This window comes from Cibotium barometz, chromosome 30, assembly GCF_041138505.1.
Source record: "Cibotium barometz isolate CiBa-2024 chromosome 30, ASM4113850v1, whole genome shotgun sequence".
Classification (NCBI taxonomy): domain Eukaryota; kingdom Viridiplantae; phylum Streptophyta; class Polypodiopsida; order Cyatheales; family Cibotiaceae; genus Cibotium; species Cibotium barometz.
The window spans coordinates 23,862,083-23,882,214 of record NC_141075.1 but is presented as its reverse complement, the minus strand read 5'-3'; the positions used below and the strand labels follow the sequence as shown (position 1 = coordinate 23,882,214).

At 43.9% G+C, this 20,132-nt stretch overlaps 1 protein-coding gene across 7 annotated transcripts in view; it reads right to left on the bottom strand.

Annotated features, from left to right (window-relative positions):
- Nucleotides 1–5,699: 5,699 nt before the first annotated feature.
- Nucleotides 5,700–20,132, bottom strand: part of ABCG3 (ABC-2 type transporter family protein) — a 48,891-nt gene continuing 34,458 nt past the window's right edge. For 4 of the 7 annotated variants that reach the window (XM_086824004.1, XM_086824005.1, XM_086824007.1 and 1 more), the window contains 8 exons: nucleotides 20,014–20,127; nucleotides 19,502–19,636; nucleotides 10,928–11,116; nucleotides 10,755–10,841; nucleotides 10,365–10,649; nucleotides 10,010–10,117; nucleotides 9,701–9,878; nucleotides 9,279–9,358 (listed from right to left, as the gene is read on the bottom strand). In XM_086824004.1, coding sequence (XP_086680130.1) covers nucleotides 9,294–9,358; nucleotides 9,701–9,878; nucleotides 10,010–10,117; nucleotides 10,365–10,649; nucleotides 10,755–10,841; nucleotides 10,928–11,116; nucleotides 19,502–19,636; nucleotides 20,014–20,127 — 1,161 coding nt within the window. In that variant the 3' untranslated portion in view covers nucleotides 9,279–9,293. Of the gene's footprint in view, nucleotides 5,814–9,278; nucleotides 9,359–9,625; nucleotides 9,879–10,009; nucleotides 10,118–10,364; nucleotides 10,650–10,754; nucleotides 10,842–10,927; nucleotides 11,117–19,501; nucleotides 19,637–20,013; nucleotides 20,128–20,132 lie in introns of those variants that run through there. The other 3 variants (XM_086824006.1, XM_086824008.1, XM_086824003.1) reach the window with 2 other exon arrangements.

The window sequence follows — 20,132 nt, the reverse complement described above, 5'->3', positions numbered from 1 at the left end:
ACGTGAAACAACAGGTACAGTTCACAGCGTGAACTAGGTGTGGTTCAGAGTTTTTTTTTTTTTGCAAGGGTTGTTTCACGATGTGAAACAACATGTATAGTTCACAACGTGAACTTGGTGGTTTTTTTTTAACGCGAAGACTTTTCATGACGTGAAATAGCATGTACCGTTCACGGCATGAATTGGGTGCAGGTACGATTCACGACATGAACTCGATGGTTCACGGTTTTTTTTTGTGGGTCGAGGAAATTTTAAATTTTCTTATTTGAGGAAAATATTTTTTTTAATTTTAAATTGAAGAGATATGGCCATTTTTCCAAAAAGACAAATAGGAATCAAAAAAGTCAACCCTTTTATAACACCCCCTTACATCCTTCATAAATGACTCCTAAAATGAATAATTTAATAACTCATTAGCATCTTCTTATTCAATGCTCATTAGCCTTAATGAGTTATGTAAAAAAATTACTTAAAAACTAATCAAAGATTAATCTTTTCACCAATCTTTCTCTCTTTTATACTAATCAAAGACTCTAATTAATCACTAATCACTAATTAATTCACACCATTGATGAGCACATCATTGGATAGAGCATGAAATTATTAAGCTATGTGTATCAACTAATGTGTAAATTAATCTATAATTAAAGATTAATTAAGTTCTTAATTTTAGTCTCTTCTTTTTATACAAAATTCAGCAAAAGAGAAGAAAATTCATCCAATCGATAAAGAAATTGATATAATTAGATATTTTTTATGCATCTAAATGCTCTTAAAATACCAAAAAACACTAATTTCAACCTCTTACATGATTAATTACGACCCCAAAAAGATACATTTTCTATATTTCTTACCTCTTGAATTGGATTAATCACTCTTTGACAAAAACCAGTCAATTAAAGAAGATTAGTCCATTTCAAGGATTTTTTTATGGTTCTTTAAAAAAAAGATTAATCTACTCCTAATGCTTACTAACACTCTAATGCATACAAATCAAACAAAAAACACACAACTCAAATAAAAATTAATGATTCTAGATCTATGTTTCACTCAAAAGAAAGTTAAAAATCACTAAAAATTACATTCTATTGCATAGTTTGATGCAATGGATGCAAACTAAACCTAACACACACTATATGTAAGCCCTAGAAATATTAAAAACCATATTAATAATAACCAAAATAACAATTAAGCTTAAAATTAAGCAAAAAGATATTCTTTAGAAACCAAAAAAGAGAGCTATTTCTCACAAAATCACATAAATCACCATCAAAACCACATCTTTTTCATGGAAAACCATTAATCAAGACAATGGGTAATGCGTAGATTAGAGAAAAACGATGGAAAAAGCCAAGGGATGACTCCCTGGCAGCAACGCTAAAAATGTTATGGCTCACCCTACCCCCCCTTAAATCACATCCAACAAGAGATTATCTAGTGAACCGCAACTATTGTAAGGATCTTTCCAATGGCCGAGATCATAACCCTTGAAGTCTCCAAGCTCTACAACTCCTGAGAAGCAACTCCACCACGTCTCCCGCGAGGAGTGTTGTCACACCGCCGCATTGCACTACATGTACTCGTCCCTCCTCTCACCTCACATCACTCACACACAATCACTACCATGCCTTATAGAGAGAGATTAGCAAGAGCAAGACTCTATTGTACAATGGGAGAGTTCTTTGTATTATGAAAGATTTTCAATTATATACATGGCCATAAGTGTTGACACTCACTTAAACTCTGGTCGGCCGGGCACTTTAGGCTCATAAGAGACCTAATGCTATTACAATGACTACTCTCATAACATATCCATGAAGTACATCACTTGGGACTTCATCCTAACTTACTACCACCACACACACTCTTGAAGCCGGAATCACCATAAGTATTCTGTCAGGCCATTACGGGCACTTGTCCCAGTTGTAGATTTGGACACCATTGCTTCATATGTTGCATGTATGAACATTCGGTGTATCTACCTTGACTCTTTGATGTACGATAATGGTGGTAGTTCTTGTTAACCCTAAGAATGGGTTAACAAGGTCATGTCCACTGTAAAATCTTAAAAGCAATGATGTTAAGAATACTCGAGAGGGACTCCTACAAAAGGCCCCACATGGAGTCAAGCACGAGATAAAGGCTTTTGTTCTCACTTTCTTCTTATGGAGGTGTGTGGGAACACCAAAAAAAGGCCCCCGCACGGAGTCAAGCACCAGATAAAAGCATGCATTTGTTGGAGTGACCTACTTGGAAGAAGCACAGCCATAGATATGTACCACCTAAGTTTGTGCACTAGCTTGGAGTAAAAGAGAACCTTCATGAGAAACATCTTTATTCGAGCATTCCCCATCTTTCTTTCATGATGAACAGAACGGTGGTCAACTATGTTCCGTAGGGTAGTCAACTATGTTCTACTAGTTACGTGAGTCCATGCTTTCATGTGAAAAGCACGTGACGCCAACAAGGAAATCATGTATAAGTCCTTTTAGGGCATCAAATAATCCATAGTTTCGTAATTTTGATCATCCTTACCCCATCCATGCACAGGATGAGCTGCTAGACTCCTAGTTCGCAGATGACAAAGTAATATACTTATCAAGAGACGAGGGGACCTCCAAAGATTCGCAGAGGAGGCGATAGAAATCTTCTGTCCCACATCTGGGGCGCATATCAATTGGCACAAGTGGATTTCGGGCTCTTCACCCGCCCCAACTTGCCGTCCAATTGAGGCTTTCCAGTGGATCCCGAGGGGCATTCCAGTCCATTATATATCATATCCCCAAAGCAACAGCTAGCCCCTCTTCCTTTGAGCATTCAGAAGAAGCTTCTATATTGGAATTCAGCGATGCTTTCCTTAGCCGACCAAGTAGTAGTGGCCAACTAGGTTCTTCTTGCCACCATATGGTATATCACTTCTTGCTCGGTCTTCTCACGGCCTACATTGGTTTTATGATTGCATCAGTCAAGTTCAACAATTGATCCACAACTTTATGTAGGCTGGTAGTGACGGGAGGCCTACCCGAGCCAAGGGGACTTGGAGAGTGATCATATAGCCGTACCATAGAGAAGGCATGGGCATTCCAGTCCGTTATATCATATCCCCAAAGCAACAGCTAGCCCCTCTTCTTTTGAGCATTCGGAAGAAGCTTCTATATTGGAGTTCAACGATGTTTTCCTTAGCCGACCAAGTAGTAGTGGCCAACTAGGTTCTTGCCACCATGTGGTGTATCACTTTTTGTTGGGCCTTCTCACGGCCTACATTGGTTTCATGATTGCATCAGTCAAGTTGAACGGTTCATCCACAACTTTATGTACGCTGGCAGTGACGACAGGCCTACCCGGGGCCAAGGAGACTTGGAGAGTGATCATATAGCCGCACCATAGAGAAGGCCTGGGCATTATCAACACTGCCATTCAGAGCCATGCCCTTCTAGGAAAGCTGATTGTTAGAGGACTTCTTCCAAGCGGCGAGCCTTGGAAGGATTTCCTCTTGGCCAGGATTTCAACCCATAAACCAAGTCTGGGCCCTTGGCCACAAAGCACTAGATGGATCTTCACGGAGGTGTAATCCCATGGCTTTAGCCTAGCTTTCAAGGACAGATTTGCAACCAACTTATTACGAGCTTGGGATCACCTCAGGCAGGCCCTTAAGTAGTCTGTTCCGGTAGCCTCCGAGGAGTGTCTCTCATAGCCCTTGATTTGGAACCCCCTAATCCGTTTACCTAGTGGTCACATGTTAGGGGCTCGCCCTCCTATATCTTCGAGAGCTTTGAGCACAAGCCTTGCTAGGTCCCTTGGACATTGGCTTTCAGACAGCTCCCAATCCACCCGAGATGGAGAGAGAGCAAGAGAAGGTGGAATTTGGTGTGTGTGTGTGTGTGTGTGTGTGTGTGTGTGTGTGTGTGTGTGTGTGTGTGAGAGAGAGAGAGAGTATATCCCACCCCAACTAAGATGAAGACAACCAAGAGAGAAGGTGGAATTTGGTGTGTGTGTGTGTGTGTGTGTGTGTGTGTGTGTGTGAGAGAGAGAGAGAGAGAGAGAGAGAGAGAGAGAGAGTTCTATTAAATGTCTTCAAAAGACCATAAAGGTCTGTGTTACAAAATTGGATAAAAGAAAACTTGTCTAGCCAAAGGGCCCTGGGCTGTACATACATCACGTCACTATTAGTGATGAGCCATTACTATCCACATCCATAAGGGGAGGACGGTTCCGATGTTGTCGAAGTAGATTTTGGATTTGGATATGTCACATAGAAGGGCCTCTCCTCTATGGTTGTGGTCGTCATTTTTGTTGGATTTGGCAAGCCCTCTCAATAGTAGCTCCTCATGGGCGTGTGCTCATGATAATGGCGGGTGTGCTTGGGTTGAATATCCTCTTGCTCATCGTGGGCACAACGTCTAGTCACCTCCTGTGGTGTCTGGTTAAACTTCTTTGTGAGTATTTTTTATGATGCGTCTCCTCTTGATCTATGTTCGGCATAGCCTATCTTAGTGGCAACGCATCTCAAAGAGAAACAGGCCTAGACATCGTTGGTCCTCATAGTCCATGATCCTTGGGAGTGGGCTAAAGCCCCCTTAATAGGCAATGGTATCTACCTCATATCTCCTTGTACATTGGGCATCTGCATATGTAATGCTCCTCTATCTCTACCTCCCCCATAGTACATCTTTTGCAAATCCTTTGCTCCTCCTTTATGCCCTTGTATCTCCCTCTCTCTATCCTCAAGTTATGGGGGATGGTACTCGAATTTGGCCAATGGCTATCCTCATAGGATGTGACATGTGTCTCTCTCTGGAGGTAGCTTGGCCTCTAGTGTGACCTTATCTTTGTAGAAGCAAGATTTAGGGGGTAGCTCCTATGGAACCAACCATGTGTTGTGGGTGTGTACATCTAATCAAGTATGTAGAATGAGGTAATTGATCTCTCCTTGGGAGAGGGATAGGAGAGGGGCATCAAGATTGTAATCAAAAGGTAGCAAGTCATTAATGTTCAAGGAATGTGAGGCAAACCAGCTCCTAACCCAGGGACGCTATGACCATGTACCATGACCATGTCGCACTGTTTGCTTCCAACCTCTCCAATTGACTCCAAGGCTAATCTCGACCATTGCCTAGTGTGTGTATCCGATGTAGGTATATCATTGGTTGGAAGAGAGCATTAACTACCAGAGGAGCAACCTCAAACTCTTCCTTGACAATCTCATAAGGTATGGATGCCTTGCTCGAGATTATCCTAGAGAGCATCCAAATATGTATCCTCTCCAAGCTTTCCCAATCTTTTTGCCCGAAGTATATTCCTTAAAATGCTATCCCATAAAACTCTATAGGAGTGACCAAAGTATCAAAAGGCCATAGTTTTATGCTCGGTTCTTTGAAATGTGCCTGGAAGCATTGTCTCTCCAACCTAGCCAAGGTTGCATGCCCTCATGTCATACATGTTTGTTTTATTGGCCTCACGATAAAGATCTGTCCCGACAAGGCAATACCTAAGTATAGGTGACCTAAGTAAAGGTGTGATGAGACTTTCTCCGCCTCCCCCTTGCAATATATAAATGCATGTCTTTTTGTTGGTGATCTCGAGGTGTCGTAAATATTATGACTTTGATTTTGCCTAGGTTTACCGTGAGGTCTCAATCATCACAAAAGACTCGTAAAGCATCCAAAGCCTTCATAATAGTTCCTTTGCATATGAAATTAGGACAATGTTTACTTTGAGGTCTCGTTCATCACAAAAGGCTCGTGCAGCATCCAACTACCTTTGTGTCGTTGCAAGGGATTGCATACCATAGTGTGGCTAATGCCACTTATCATCTGCTCAAGTACTATTCTAAGCATATTTCAAAAAGGGATTAAAGCTGAATCGCAATAAAAACCCTCACCTAAGAGCAAAGTGATGCATGAAGTTGAGCGTTGGTGTGATACTTAGTTTCATGTAAAGTATAAAATAAAATCTAAATCCATTGGTCATCACTTTAGAAGTTGAAATAGAGCTCTATGACAATCCAAATCCACCATCAAAACGTTTCAAATCGAAGACTTGGAGGATTCCTCTTTGGACAAGCTCTTGTGGCACAATGGGTCCCACAAAATCTAAAAAAGGAGTTCCAATGGCACCAAGCACATGGAGAAGCAAATAGACCTCTAAGACACGCATAAGTACTTGCAGTATTTTGAAACCTACATGTATAATGGTTGTGGATGATTTTAACACTACCCTCACTACAGGAGAGATGGACATCATGGAATAAGCTTTCATAATGTGGTTGGAAAGTATGACTACTCACAACATCAGTACAAGAATTTTCATGTTACCTATTAGAGCACCTATCTATGCAAGGCAAGGTGTAAAGGACTGTTAGGCTTGTTTGAGTAAAGTTCAAAAGCTTGGTAGATTAAGGTTTAATTCATATTTCATTAAGGCCTTATAATCTTGCTTGATTAAAGTTTAAAATTTTGCTACACTAGCTTGCTCCATTATAGCCCTTCAATTTAGATCCATTGTAACTCCATTCAAGCTTGAAAGCTTGCTTCTTTGTAGCCCTCCATTCATACTGCCCAACCCTCCCCTCTTAATACCTAAGAAAACCTTTTTTTCAAAGGATTTTCTAAGAACGCCATTTGAATTGTTGTTTGCTCTGATGCTTCATTCATCAAACGTTTATTGTCTCCTTTAGATGTTTTCTAAGTCATCGCTTTCTTGATACAGCATCAAAAAATACCTTGATAAATCAAATGATCATTTGTGAAGCAAGGCTAATGTCACAAACTATTTCAAGCAACTTCTAGAACACATATTCTAGAGGGAACTTATACCCCTTAAATTATGAGGCACTCCAAACTAATGCCCATTGATACTTCAGAAAATCACAAAAAATTAGAAGATACATCATGATTTCTTTTACTTTTGAAAATGTTTACATATGCCACTGTGCTTACTATTTTGACAACCCCAACCTTTTTTTATAACAATTCCCGATTGCTTGAATGGACTATCTTTGATAAAATTCATTCAAAACATACCCTCTTTGCAATATTTTAAGAGCAGTCGGAGTTGAAGTTATGCTCCCAATCACATCTCCTATAACTTTGACAAAGCCTTTTAATCTACGAGTTGTACTTTTCATATTTTCCTTACAAGAGGATACTTTGAGGAGCTACTCTCTAGCGAGGTCATGTCCATTGTAAAATCTTAAAAGCAACAATCTTAAGGAAGAGTTGGTGGCTCTCTTATTAAGGTGTGTGGGGACTCCTATGGCCCCACATGGAGTCAAGCATGAGATAAAGGCATTTGCTCTCACTTTCTTCTTAAGAAGGTGTGTGGGAACACCGAAAAAAGGCCCCACATGGAGTCAAGCACCAAATAAAGGCATGCATTTGTGGGAGTGGACTACTCAGGAGCACAACCATAGATATGCACCACCTAAGTAGCTTGTAGTAAAAGAGAACCTTCATGAGAAGCATCTTTACTAGAGCATTCCCCATCTTTTCTTCATGGTGAACAAAACCATGGTCAACTATGTTCCATAGGGTGGTCAACTATGTTCTACTAGTTACCTGAGTCCATGCTTTCATGTGAAAAGCACGTGACGCCAACAAGGAAAGCATGTATGAGTCATAGTGGGGCATAGTTTCGTAATTTTGATCATCCTTACCCCATCCGTGCACAGGATGAGCTACTAGACTCCCTAGTTCGAAAATGATGTAGCAATATACTTATCAGGAGACGAGGAGAACCTCCAGAGATTTGCAAAGGCGATAGAAATCTTTTGTCGCACATCGATTGGCACAAGTGTGGATTTTAGGCTCTTCATCCCCCCCAACTTCGCGTCCAGTTGAGGCTTTCCAATGGATCCAAGGAGCATTCTAGTCCGTTATATCTTGGATGCATCGATATCTCCCGAAAGCAACAGCTAGCCCCTCTTCTTTTGAACATTCGAAAGAAGCTTCTATATTGGAGTTCAACGATGCTTTCCTTAGCCGACCAAGTAGTAGTGGCGAACTAGGTTCTTCTTGCCACCATGTGGTATATCACTTCTTGTTGGGCCTTCTCAAGGGCTGCACTGGTTTCACAGGTTGCATTGGTCAAGTTCAACGGTGGATTTTCATGAATATGCAAGCCCGTGGCTTTAGCCTAGCTTTCGAGGACAAATTTGCAACCAGTTTATTACAAGCCTGAGATCACCTCACGTGGGCCCTTAAGCAGTCTATTCCAGTAGCCTCTAAGGAGCATCTCTAACAGCCCATGATTTGGAACCCCCTGACCCGTTTACCTAGTGGTCACGTGTTAGGGGCTCGCCCTCATATATCCTAGGGAGCTTTGAGCACGAGCCTTGCTAGGTCCCTTGGAGATGGCTTACATTCAAACAACTCCCTCCAGGGGCTCAGGAGGGGCCAGACTGGGATCCGAGGCAAGGACATACTAAGCCTCAACATCGACTCTGCCATTCCTCCAGAGTGGCTAACCTCGATCCCTAACCCTATCCCCCCGCAGTGGCTAGGAGTGTTCACCAGGCATGATATTCTCCTAGGAGTTCATGGCACAGATGAGAGCTTCGCCTTGCTCACCTTTTCGATTGGACCTCATGGCAGATTAGTGAGATCAGAACCCCCCCTTGAGGACTTCAAGGAATACACATTACAGAGGGTTAGGGTGATCAAATTCCATGCACATGAGTGGCACATTGACCCACCACTGGCTACCTTCTCTGGCGTTTATGAATTTGGGAGAGTCAACCCATCACGCGCCTCCAATTGGGCACGATGCAGTGAAGCCCTCGAAGACACCCAAACGTCGCCTGCGGAGTCCATAAGAAGCATCTGGCTCGACATCATTCATACCCTCCGCGGCGAGTGGGGGAAGCTTCAGGGTGGTTCGGACCATATGCGGAAGCGTCGGAAAGCCTTCCTGAAGCTCTAGCAAACTAGTCCTTTTCTCTGGTGGTGAGCCCACTTGGCACTATAGACCACGTGTGGTTATTCCCTCCCTCACCCCTTGTATGAGATAGCCTTCTCCTCATAAAGCAGCCAGCCAGAGGAGAAGTGCATCCTTCCTCCCCTTTTTTGTTCTTTGATCCTCGCTCCGTACTTCGAGGCATTTTGCACTTAGCCTTCTAAAGCTGTTTTCTGTTAACTAATAGAGGGATATTGTTTCCAGAAAAAAGAATTGTGATCATCCTTACTGAGTAGTCAAATAGAGCACTTCCTTTTGTTAAAGGAGAGTGGTGTGTCTCTTGACTTTCGTTGTTGAAACAATAAGGTTCTAGACCTGGCTCTGTGAGGTTCTAGACCTGGCTATGTGCACAAGGGACATTGACTTGCAACCAGAGGCTCAAAAGAAGTCCCACCATTTGGCATCCCTGCAACCAGACATCGAGGGACATTGAGTTGTAACCAGAAATAATATTAAGAAAGAAGGTCGAAGTCGACCTTCAGCCTCAGTTGAATACGGTAAAGCATATTCTTTGTAGATTGGTTATGTGGCATTCACGCCATACTAGGGACACTCGTCCAGGGCATGCCTTCTACCTTTATTTGGGCAAACCCAAATCAAAGTCACAATTAATGACTCCATGGATTCTCTCAAGTGACTGAAGTCAATCATTGTTACACAAGAACAAAGAGTGTTTTGTACACAAACACGAGGAATTAAGATTGCAAAATGTTTTGTACATTATAAGTTTTAAAAGATCGAATTGGACCTTTAGGACATTTGATGATAACAAGAAGGGATACTCTGTAAGCAAATGCCATGGCGACTAGAACAAGCACATTGTTCCATTTCCCTTGCACCAAGCTAGACGCGGTATACTTAGAGAGTTCTACATCATACTGACGGTAATCTGCACCCATGGCTAGCAGTTCATTCTGCAGTAAACCCTGCAAGCAATTCTCAGTTAGATCATCCAACATATTTTATTTATTCATATGCTAGTTTTCCATCAAAGCAGCTGTTCTCATGTATCGAGGCTAGATAGGGCTTTTGCTAGCACAAGGAGAAAAAAGCATACCTCTAAGGAATAAGCATAGAATGATAAGTATGAGGTAGGATACTTCCAGATTGGCTCTGGTACCTCATCTACATTACGGAAGAATCCAGAAAGAAGCATCAACATGCCCTGCACGTTGCAACTGATGGGTAAGACCTGTGTGCATGTGTGTGTGTTTGTGGGTGTGGGTGCGCACACGTGTGTATGTGTGCATGCATGCTCTTGGCTGTGCATGTTGCATGCTTGTGTGTCAGTGTGCATGCGTGCCTGCACCTATCCATGCAGATACTACCTGCACACTTGTGTGGATGCGTATACGTGTGCGTGTGTGCGTCGTTTTGAAAATAGTTCAAATGAGTTGTGTGTTTCAAACCACCTGAACCAACACCACAGTGATGATGCCTTCCAAGATATGCGGCAAGATAGTAGCAATCACCATCATTAAGCTCTCACTAACGATAAGGCATAAGAAGATATTTGTTGTGAAGTAAATGAAAGAACCAAGAGCAAGATTTAGCATTAAGAAGCTATAAGCGATAGCTGAACAAAGGATTGCCATCAAAAAGAGAAACGGGAGTGAAGACAGCAGGTTTGCAAGAATGAAAAATGTTGTTCCCACTTGTCTGCCCGCATGTCCATACGAGCTTTCCTTTGCATGCACCTGAATTAAATCAAGCAACTTTCAAATTGAAAAAAAAAAATCCACTCATCAAAAAGATTAAGAGAGAACAATGATAAATGCCGTTTACCAGAACAAGTCACTAACCTTCAAGTCCTTTAACAGAGCTTGAAAACCACCAATTCCCAGCAAACAAAGAAACGAAAGCATAAAGAAAATTGCCGCTATTTGTTTCTGTCATGAAATATGACCTAATGTCAAGTAATTGTGTATGAAAACCCTAAATCATGAGCCGAAAATGCAATTGTGGGACCACTTACTTGAACTGAGAATGACTGCTTGAATCCAATGAATATTGTGCCCAAGCAGGCCAGGAAAAAAATGGAGAGAGATAACCTAAGCCAGAAGTATTGCCAATCCCTAAACATATGAAGAAATGACCTCCGCGTCAAGACCATAAGTTGTCTTACGCATGTTGCACTGCCCTCAGAAGTTGTTAGTTGGCCCTCCTGAGCATCATATGTTTAAAATTTATTGCGACTTCAAACTAGTTACAGGTAACCAGTAAATACAATTCAAATTTTAATGGAAGAGCCTGCAGGTGATAAGAGTTTTCATGCATAATTTGGTAGCCACATCCCAACATTCCTGCAGAACTTGAAACGGCACCCTTAGCTGTTGATGCATTTTTCCACAAAATGGCATATATGTACCGCATCTAAACTATGGATAGACACGGACTCCCCAGGCTTGCACTCGAGTCATCCATTCAACTAGCAAAGTAGGACTTTATTTGGTGTGGTATGTCAGGATTACATGTTGGTTCCTTTACATGGGCTCCAAACAGACCACCTGCCACCATTCCATTACAGACTGGATGCACCACTATTACCCCTCACCACACAAGAAGGTAACCGGCTCGTCTCCTCTGACCTTCAAATTCGCACCACATGGCTAGACCCACTGCAGCTTCTCATGAAGCACCAGTTCTACCAAGAGCACTTTTTGCCAATTAAATATGATGGCTTCATCTAGATGGCCAGCTATTTATGCAAACACGTCACATGCCATGTGCTCAATGCTCCACCCTTGTGTTGTTACTTGGGGATGGATGAGGAGGGCCATGTTGCTCCTATGTGTCTCCATGATTGAGAGGATTAATGTTGCTTCATCTGCAGAGTTGAGGGAGAGAAAAACACAGCTCCTGTAGCAAAGAGAAACACAGCCATGTGTGATATTATGGTGGCTACACATGGAGGCAGTAGACGCTTGGTGGACGGCAAGATGCAGGCTGTTTGGTCACTGGTGCTACATGCTGGGTAGAAAAGGCAGTTGTTTATGTGGACAGCGTAGGGAGTAGGTCAGCAGCAGTGGGCAACCACTAGGCTATAGAGGGCCATAAAAAACGCACAGAAGCAGCATGGACAGAAAACACAGTTATGTGAGAGGCTCTCGGCAGTTTGCACGCAGGAGAGCAGTAGGCTGATGAGGTGACGGCAGCAGCAGCTACATCGAAGCAAGTAGAGGCCACTGCTGTCAGGTAGAGAGAAAAAACGCATCAAAGATGAAGAAAAACGTACAGGATTCATCATGAAAAAAAAATGGACTCATGTGAGCCATGAGAAGAAAAAACGCATGGGGAAGGTCACCCAAGCTCTGATACCATGTTAGCATTCATGGTGCCAAGATGGAGCATGTGCAAAGAAAGGGTGAAGAAACAAGCCATGCCTAAGTGGATGGAGGATAACCATGGTGAGTGTGTGTGCGTGGAGAGAGAGAGAGAGAGAGAGAGAGAGAGAGACACGTGAGCTATAAGAACCTCTCAAGTACATGCTTTTATAGGCATAAGCCTCATCTTTTGACCTAGACCTTAATAAGGGATGTTCACACCTCTAGAGGGTGTTCACACTGACTAACTCCAAAATCCCAATACTATATATAGACTAGTTTTGCAGCCCTTGTTCAACATCCAGGTCATTGTATTCGGGCGCTCTTGTAAGCAAGACATCCTTACAGACAACTATGTCATGGACACAAGTGTGTGAACACTCTAGGCCTAGCCAGGGCACTTTTTCCCTCACTAGGGAGGTTTTTTTCCCCATGCACAAGTACACACTCTATCTCACTTTTGGGAGTGTGTGTGAAGTGACTTTTGTACTTTAGGTCACTCACTTACCTTTGCTCACGACTGCTTCATTGTGTGTGTGTGTGTGTGTGTGTGTGTGTTGTGCATCGTTGCAAACCCTACCCTAATCCCAACATTTGGTACCAAAGCCCACGGTTTAGCTTGCCTTGTCTGAGCCTTGTGCAACAGATTTTTTTTTTCGTTCGTCCGTACACATGTGCCAGTCCGTACCCGACAGCACACACATGCGAAGCCGTACCTGTCAACACACGCACGTGAAGCCGTACCTGCTGTCCATACACCCTATGCCTGCCATCCATACACTTGCAGCAACAACTGGACACGTGCGCAGACCTAACCGCCTACTGCTCTGTGCACCGCTTGTTGCCCAGCACACCCTACGCAGCTCTGCAACAGCTCCACGTGAGGAGGTACCGCAGTCGTACAAGTCCACGTCAGCAACCGTACACCTGCCACATGTGCTCCAACCAGAACACTTTTTGGGACTTGCGCAAAAATTGACATCCTGCAGTGCCTACAATTTGATTATTATTTTTTTAATTGAGTCCAAAATTGACAAATTGGACCACCATAGGTCTCAATTTTTTCAGGCTTTTCACAAAATCAACTCCTGACAACTTTGAAATTAACATTTAATAAGTAATTTATATCCCTACACTTAAAATTTCAATATATTTTCGAGTTTATAGCCAACAGTGGGCTACTCCGCAACCATACAAGTTGCATCCAGTGGATATTGCATTTGCAATGTGTTTGGACACTCATCGTGTTTGAGTCAGATATTTTGTGCAAGTTATTATGCTGGCAATGATGTATTCAGCACGCTTACAACTGAGGACAAATCAGATGGGACTACCTACCCATTGTGGGCATGATGAGTCAATTGTCGGTTGCCAAGGACCTATGGGCTATGGTTTCAGATGAGGAGGCCCGACCTCCCTCGCCAATTTTACAACCAACTGCTCTTGCCCCTATAGGTGGCCAGAGCACAACTTCTGGCACTAGGGGATCTTCTATCACCTAGGCACCCACACCCCCTACCATAGATTAGCGATGGTGGGATGCAGAGGGACATGCGTTCATTGCCCTCTCACTGAAGAGGAGCATCATTTCTTATATCCATTCTTGTGCCACTGCTAAGTTTGCTTGGGATGCACTTGCAGCACTCTACCAAGTGCACAATGAGGCGTGAGTGGCCAATTTGAAGAAGCCGCTGGATATGTTGCAAATGGATGAGGGTGACTCTATGGATGAGTACTTGAGGAAGATTAAAGACCTTCAAAAGCAGCTTGGTAACATTGATGAGATCATTCAGGACAGCTCTCTTGTGACTTCTATTCTCAATGCATTACCTGAATCATATCACAGCTTTGCCACGACACTCGGGTTGATGACGAAGGGCAATCTCAACACATTTTCATTTGATGAGTTAGTGTCCTTACTCCTACAAGAGGAGCAATCCAAGGTGAATAGATCTGCCATGAGGATTGGTGATCAAGCTTTTGCTACCTATGGCCATTGGCAAAAGCAAAGCATCTAGTGCCACTGGAAATAAGCCAAAAGGTGGATCAGTCGCCTCTTCTTACAAAGATGCAGATAAAAGTGACAATGAGAAGCCCAAGAAGAAGGACAAATCTAATTTTTGTTGCAAACCAGGTCATTACATCAATGAATGGAGGAAGAGGCTTCCAAAAGAGAAACAGAAGAAAGAGTTGAGTACGCCTGTGGCCGATGCATCAACATCTAGTGCTAAAAATAAGGAATCTGCTAACTATGCTCAGGAAGACTGGGCATTCCAGGTTAGTGTAGCTATGATCCTTCTCTTCATGATACATACATGTCAGTGGTGGCAGATACGCATGTGTGGTATTTTGACCATGGTGCTAGCAAGCACAACTTATTTACTTCATTGGGAGATGCACCCAAGCGAAGTATTGTTACATGTGCCAAACAACTCCTCTTATCTTGTCAAAGGACTTGGGAAGATTGTGCTCACTGCCGCCAATGGTGGGACAATCACGCTCTCCATGTTGGAATAATCGGAGTCTTAGTAGTGTGAAAGCTTACTAAGTCTTGGTGTGAACACATTAGGTGTGAACCACCTCTTATTAGGAGATTAAAGATAAGGGCATCCTAGTGCCTATAAAAGCAAGGTCTTGGATTGTTTTTTATTCTAGCCAAAGTAATGAGTATCACAAGAGTTCTTGCAATCTTCCTTCCTTCTGTCTATTACTTCAGTGGTGGGGACGGGGTAGACATCTCAGGTACCACAGTCCACATTATGCTATATGCAGATGATATTATTCTGGTCTCTGAGTCGCGGATGGGACTACACCACCATCTCCATGCACTCGATGACTTCTGCACACAAGAGGGGGCTTACAATGAACCTTGGGAAAACCAAGGCCATGATTTTCCACACCTCAAGGCCGGTTCAACGACATGCCATCTTCACACTAGCAGGAGGACAAGTAGAGGTGGTAGACTCATATGTGTACCTGGGGATTACATTTACGATTCCGCCAGGAAGATTTACTATGGCACAGACAGCCAGGGATAGACTCACACGAGGGTATGCAGCTCTGGCCATGCTAGAGAGACAGTGTCACCAGGCACACTTCCAGGAGCCCCGCACAAAGGGGTGGTTGTTTGACACACTAGTCACCCCTACTTTGATGTATGCTGCAGCAGTATGGGCACCTAGGCTCGCCACCTCAACATGGTCTCAAATAGAGAGGCCTCAGATTCTCATGCTCTCACGGATGATCCGCAGCAAACCCTCTATCCGACATGACATTGTCCGGACGGAGTTTGCTGCCCCTCCTATGCTAGTAGAGGCCCTCTTCCAAACGATCTGCTTCATACAGAGGATCAGAGATATGCCATCACATCAACTCTCACATACAGCTTTTGAGGCGTCCAGGCAGCTCGCAGAGAGTGGAGATAGGAGATCATGGTATTCACGCTCCCCCCCTGCTCGCGCTGCTGCCTGCGCACACTCCCCCCTTCTCGTCCACGCGTCTGCTCCCCCCCGCCTGCCCTCACGCAAGCTCCCCTCCCTCCGCCTGGCTTTCTTGCGCGCCCCAGCGTGCCCGCCCCTTGCTCCTCGCCTTCGCGCCCCCCTTCCCTTCATCAACGCCCCGCTCCCCCTCCGCCAGCCATCACCCTCTCTTCCCCCCCACCCCCCCTCTGCACGCTGCTTCCCCCCCCCCCCGGTTTTTTTCTGTCCTCGCCGCCTTATCCCCCCTCCCCTTCTTTCTGTGTTTTTTTCGTCCCCTGGGGGTTTTTTTGCCTTCCGCCTTCCCCCTCCGCCCTTTGTGCTCGGTTCTTGCAAGACTCTCCGCATTCGCTCCGCCTTCGACATAGTTTCAGACTTTGATGGAGGCTCCTCCCGCCCCACCTCAGAAGGACTATCCCGCAGCCCCCTCGCCCGCCCCTGAGGATACCCTCATCAGGCTTTCTCTTTCGCCAGAAGAGGAAGCGAGCCTCGCCGCAGAGGTGGAACGCCTCCAGGCACATTCCACCATCTGCCGTATAGTCGGCACTCGCCCCAGCAGAGGGGAGATCCGGGATCTTCTCCAGGCCCGCCTTCTTGCAGATGTGGGCAAGATCCTGGACGTTCAGCTACTGGGCCGTGGACACTACCAGATCGAGTTCGAGACAGCCCAGAGCGTGGCCAAGGTCCTTGCCATGAGTCCCCTTGACATCAGGGGGCGCTCGGGCATTCTTCAGACCTTGGCAGCATGGCTTTGACCCAGCAGCGGCCGAGCAGGGAGAGCGCCTTTTCCATGTTACAGTTTGCTTCCCTGGGCTCTGCCGTGAGTACCTCCCGCTCCTTTCTAGGCTGGGAGCATTGGTGGGTTCGGTGCTTGAGGCTGATTGTATTTCACAAGAAGATAAAGCTACCACATGGGAAACTTTCCACGAGATACCCTCTAAAATTTAAGAACTACTTGCCCATCGATGCAAAGTGGGTAGACGAGGATTATTTTACTGATTATCTGCAGCTTTTGCAAGCATATGCCGACGCTTTTCAGTTGAGGTCAAGTGTTTAGAAGCCGGGGGGGGATGTCACCATTTGGTCCATCTCCGTTTCTGGAGCTACTTGTATGGAACGTCACTCCATAGAGCGGCCAAATTTGCACCATGTTCACATGTGGCCAAGCCAGTGCCCCATGTGAAAGGGTCAGTCATCTTGTGTCACATGGACAGAAACCAGTTTTGTGCCACCCGTGTGTGTGACCAATATTGTGCCATATGGACGGGAGCCTGTTTGCTACCACCCGTGTATGACCACGATTGCGTCTTACCCATGGGACTATGACTCCATGATAGAACTGATATTTGTTCCGAGCTTCCATAGGAAGGCCCGTGCCAAGATTTGTGTTTTGCCTATGGGACTATCACTCCATAGGAAGACCAAGACTTCACATTTCTGTCACGCCAGTTTTGTGCCCGACAAGAAATTTTTGTACAAGATTCATGAAAGGAAGATTTCGTCCATTACATGAACACATGCATTCATGTTTGCATGCAGAAACTTATTTTCGCATGACTTGTTTTTGTGTTTGCCTACTATGAAATGCCAGTACACTGGACGGGAACGCCCCAAGTGTACCGTGGGTGTGCTATCTGCTGACGAGTTGGTGTGGCGTGTGAACAGGTGGTAAGTATTGCCTCTTTGGCCTTTTTCAAATGTAAAATCTATAAAGTAGTGTAAACCTTAATATTTGTAAGGTTGGGTGTTCACACATATTTAAAATAATGATTGGACACCTTTCAATGTGGGTGCCCAGGGATTAACCATTGATTAAGGCCTAATAATATTTTGGACTAGGATTGCATGGAAAAAATTCCCTGAAGCACGTGGATGGTGGGAAGGGGGTGGTTGATGGAAAGAGAGCGCCTACTGGATTGGAAGGGGGGAGAACGGTTTTCACCCACCTGCTACTACTACCCCTGTACCCGCCGACTACTACTACCCTTGTACCCGCCGACTGCTGTTTGCACCAACCAAGACCAGGCAGGTTTGTTGCTGTCCCTGTGCCCGCCCTCACACCTATCGGCTACTGCTCCTGTACTCACCATCAGTAACCGCCGAATGTTGCTGACTCCACCAACCAGGATGACATTAAAGGGGACAGTCTCCTTTCCTTAGATCCCAATTTGAATCTAAATCAGAGGTGTCAATGAAGGTCAATGGGGTTTGAGGAAAACTGGGAGCAAAGCTTACATGGGAGCACCAGGTATCACTCCCTCCGCGGTGCCTCACCCTGCCAGGTGTTAGTACGGACGTGCCTGTTGGTGCACGGTCCCGGACGACTAGTGAGGGACGGGTATTCACCCAGTGAAGGTGGGAACTGCCTGTGATTTGGTCTACTCCGACAACCGATTCTTCATCGACAAGAAATCTTATTGTTTCAGTTGTATTCACTCCGTGTTATGAAAAAATCTAGCCTTTGGGTCCTTGAACACTTGTACAGATAAATACTCCAAGAAATACAAACTGTATTTAAGGGAGAGCCGGCCCTTTCCGGCCCCAATGATGGTGTCAAGTGTTCTTTGTCATTTTCAGTTTTAATGTTGCAAGTATTGTTCCATTGTTGTATGGGTTACGTTGTGGGGAGCAGATTTTGCACACCTCACAGAACACGAGAAAGATTGTGGTAAGTGGTTTACGCAATGATCCCAAATTTTTTCACAAGTGTTAGGTAGTTTTCCTCTTTTGCTTTCTTGAAAATCCAAAATCAACATGTATTTTACTATGACGTAGCAGCTAAAATCCCTTTTGAGAATGAGATGGACACTTGGGCTTAGTAGTTGTGGTCATGACGCAAACACTTGTTGGAGTCTTGGTCGAACTCTGACCAATAGTGAGGTTATGCCCACAATAACCCATGTTTCACTTATATAGTATCCACTACTGCTACTATAAATAACCAAGCTGTTATAAATAGCTAGTACACATGGATTTATTAATAATAACCTTAGCCGCGCATATTAGCATGCTTTCTCCTAATCCCAAAGCTACCGGATTACGTCACTAATCTCCAAGATTAGCACTAGGTACGAAACAATTATTGGATTACGCATCACTCTATTGTACATACTAGCATCTGGATTAGCCACTTGGCTACCTGTACTAGCTTTTCTCATCGACATATGTTCCTAGTATTAGGTAGCTTGTGACTAGTTTCTTTTTTTCCCATGAATTAGTATTTTCATGGAGATATATTGTCTCTCCCTTCTCAAAGCCAGAGCCCCAAATCTCTAAGACCTCATCCATCCACCCAGCAACTACAGATCCAAGATATCTTTCAGCAATATGACAAGCTCCCATCACAAAGGGGAGATGCTATGGCTGCTTTGTGTTCTATCCTGGAGGAGAATGGTATCAATGTATGACCACATTATCATCATGTCTCATCACATGGATACTTTACCTATGTAGCTAGCTCCATACAAATTTTTTTTCCCATGGTTCAGATTCATCTTGGATACATTGTATTACCTTTTTGGTCTCATAGACCCTCCAGGTATTTTGAAGACATTAATATATATTTCTTTCTTTCTTCCTTCTTTCTTTCTTTTTTTCTTTCTTTCTTTTTGTGCATGCGTGTGTGCATGCCAAAATCCAACTCCACGAGTGAGAACACATACAACAAATTTTCATCAAACACAAATCTTCTAGGAGTACAAAAATGTGTTGATATCAATCAAGTACACACAGATTTAGGCGGGAAAATACCTTTTCTAAAAGCTGGGTGACTAGAGCTTCCACATCTGCAGCCTCATTAGAACTTTTAAAGGCAGTTTCCAACGTTTGAACGATGAGAGCTGTATTGACCGTGAGAGGTTGTGCTGCAGCTTCTTGGTCGCATTCCTAGAACCACAATGGGAAGCTTTCAGGAGACTCAGAGAGTGAAAATCAGTTGCTTATGCTTTGCATTTGCAGAATTGTTTCCTTCCTAGGAACCCCTCCCCAACTAAATAAAAAGAAAAGAAAATAGTGCCCTTGCACATGCATCCAAAGCCATTATGATTATGTCAGCTTTGTTTATAAAGTAAAATAATTTGATAGCAGTTCCAAAAGCATTACACTTGCATTGATCAGATACTTACGTACATGATTGTAGGTATCCTCACCAATCTTCAAATGTTTTTTCAAAGAGACAAAAAGGGATACTAAAGCATGGTACAAAATAAACGATAGAAATTATCTTTTTCAAAAGATTGATGAGATAGCAAAAAATTAGTCACCTGCCCTTTTTGCACAAGCTTCATGACTTCCTTATAGTCATTGTTGAGTGCATTGATAAGGTGGTCTGATGGATTATAAAGTAATGGACATGGGAAACCTGCATTCGAAAAGTGCTGCA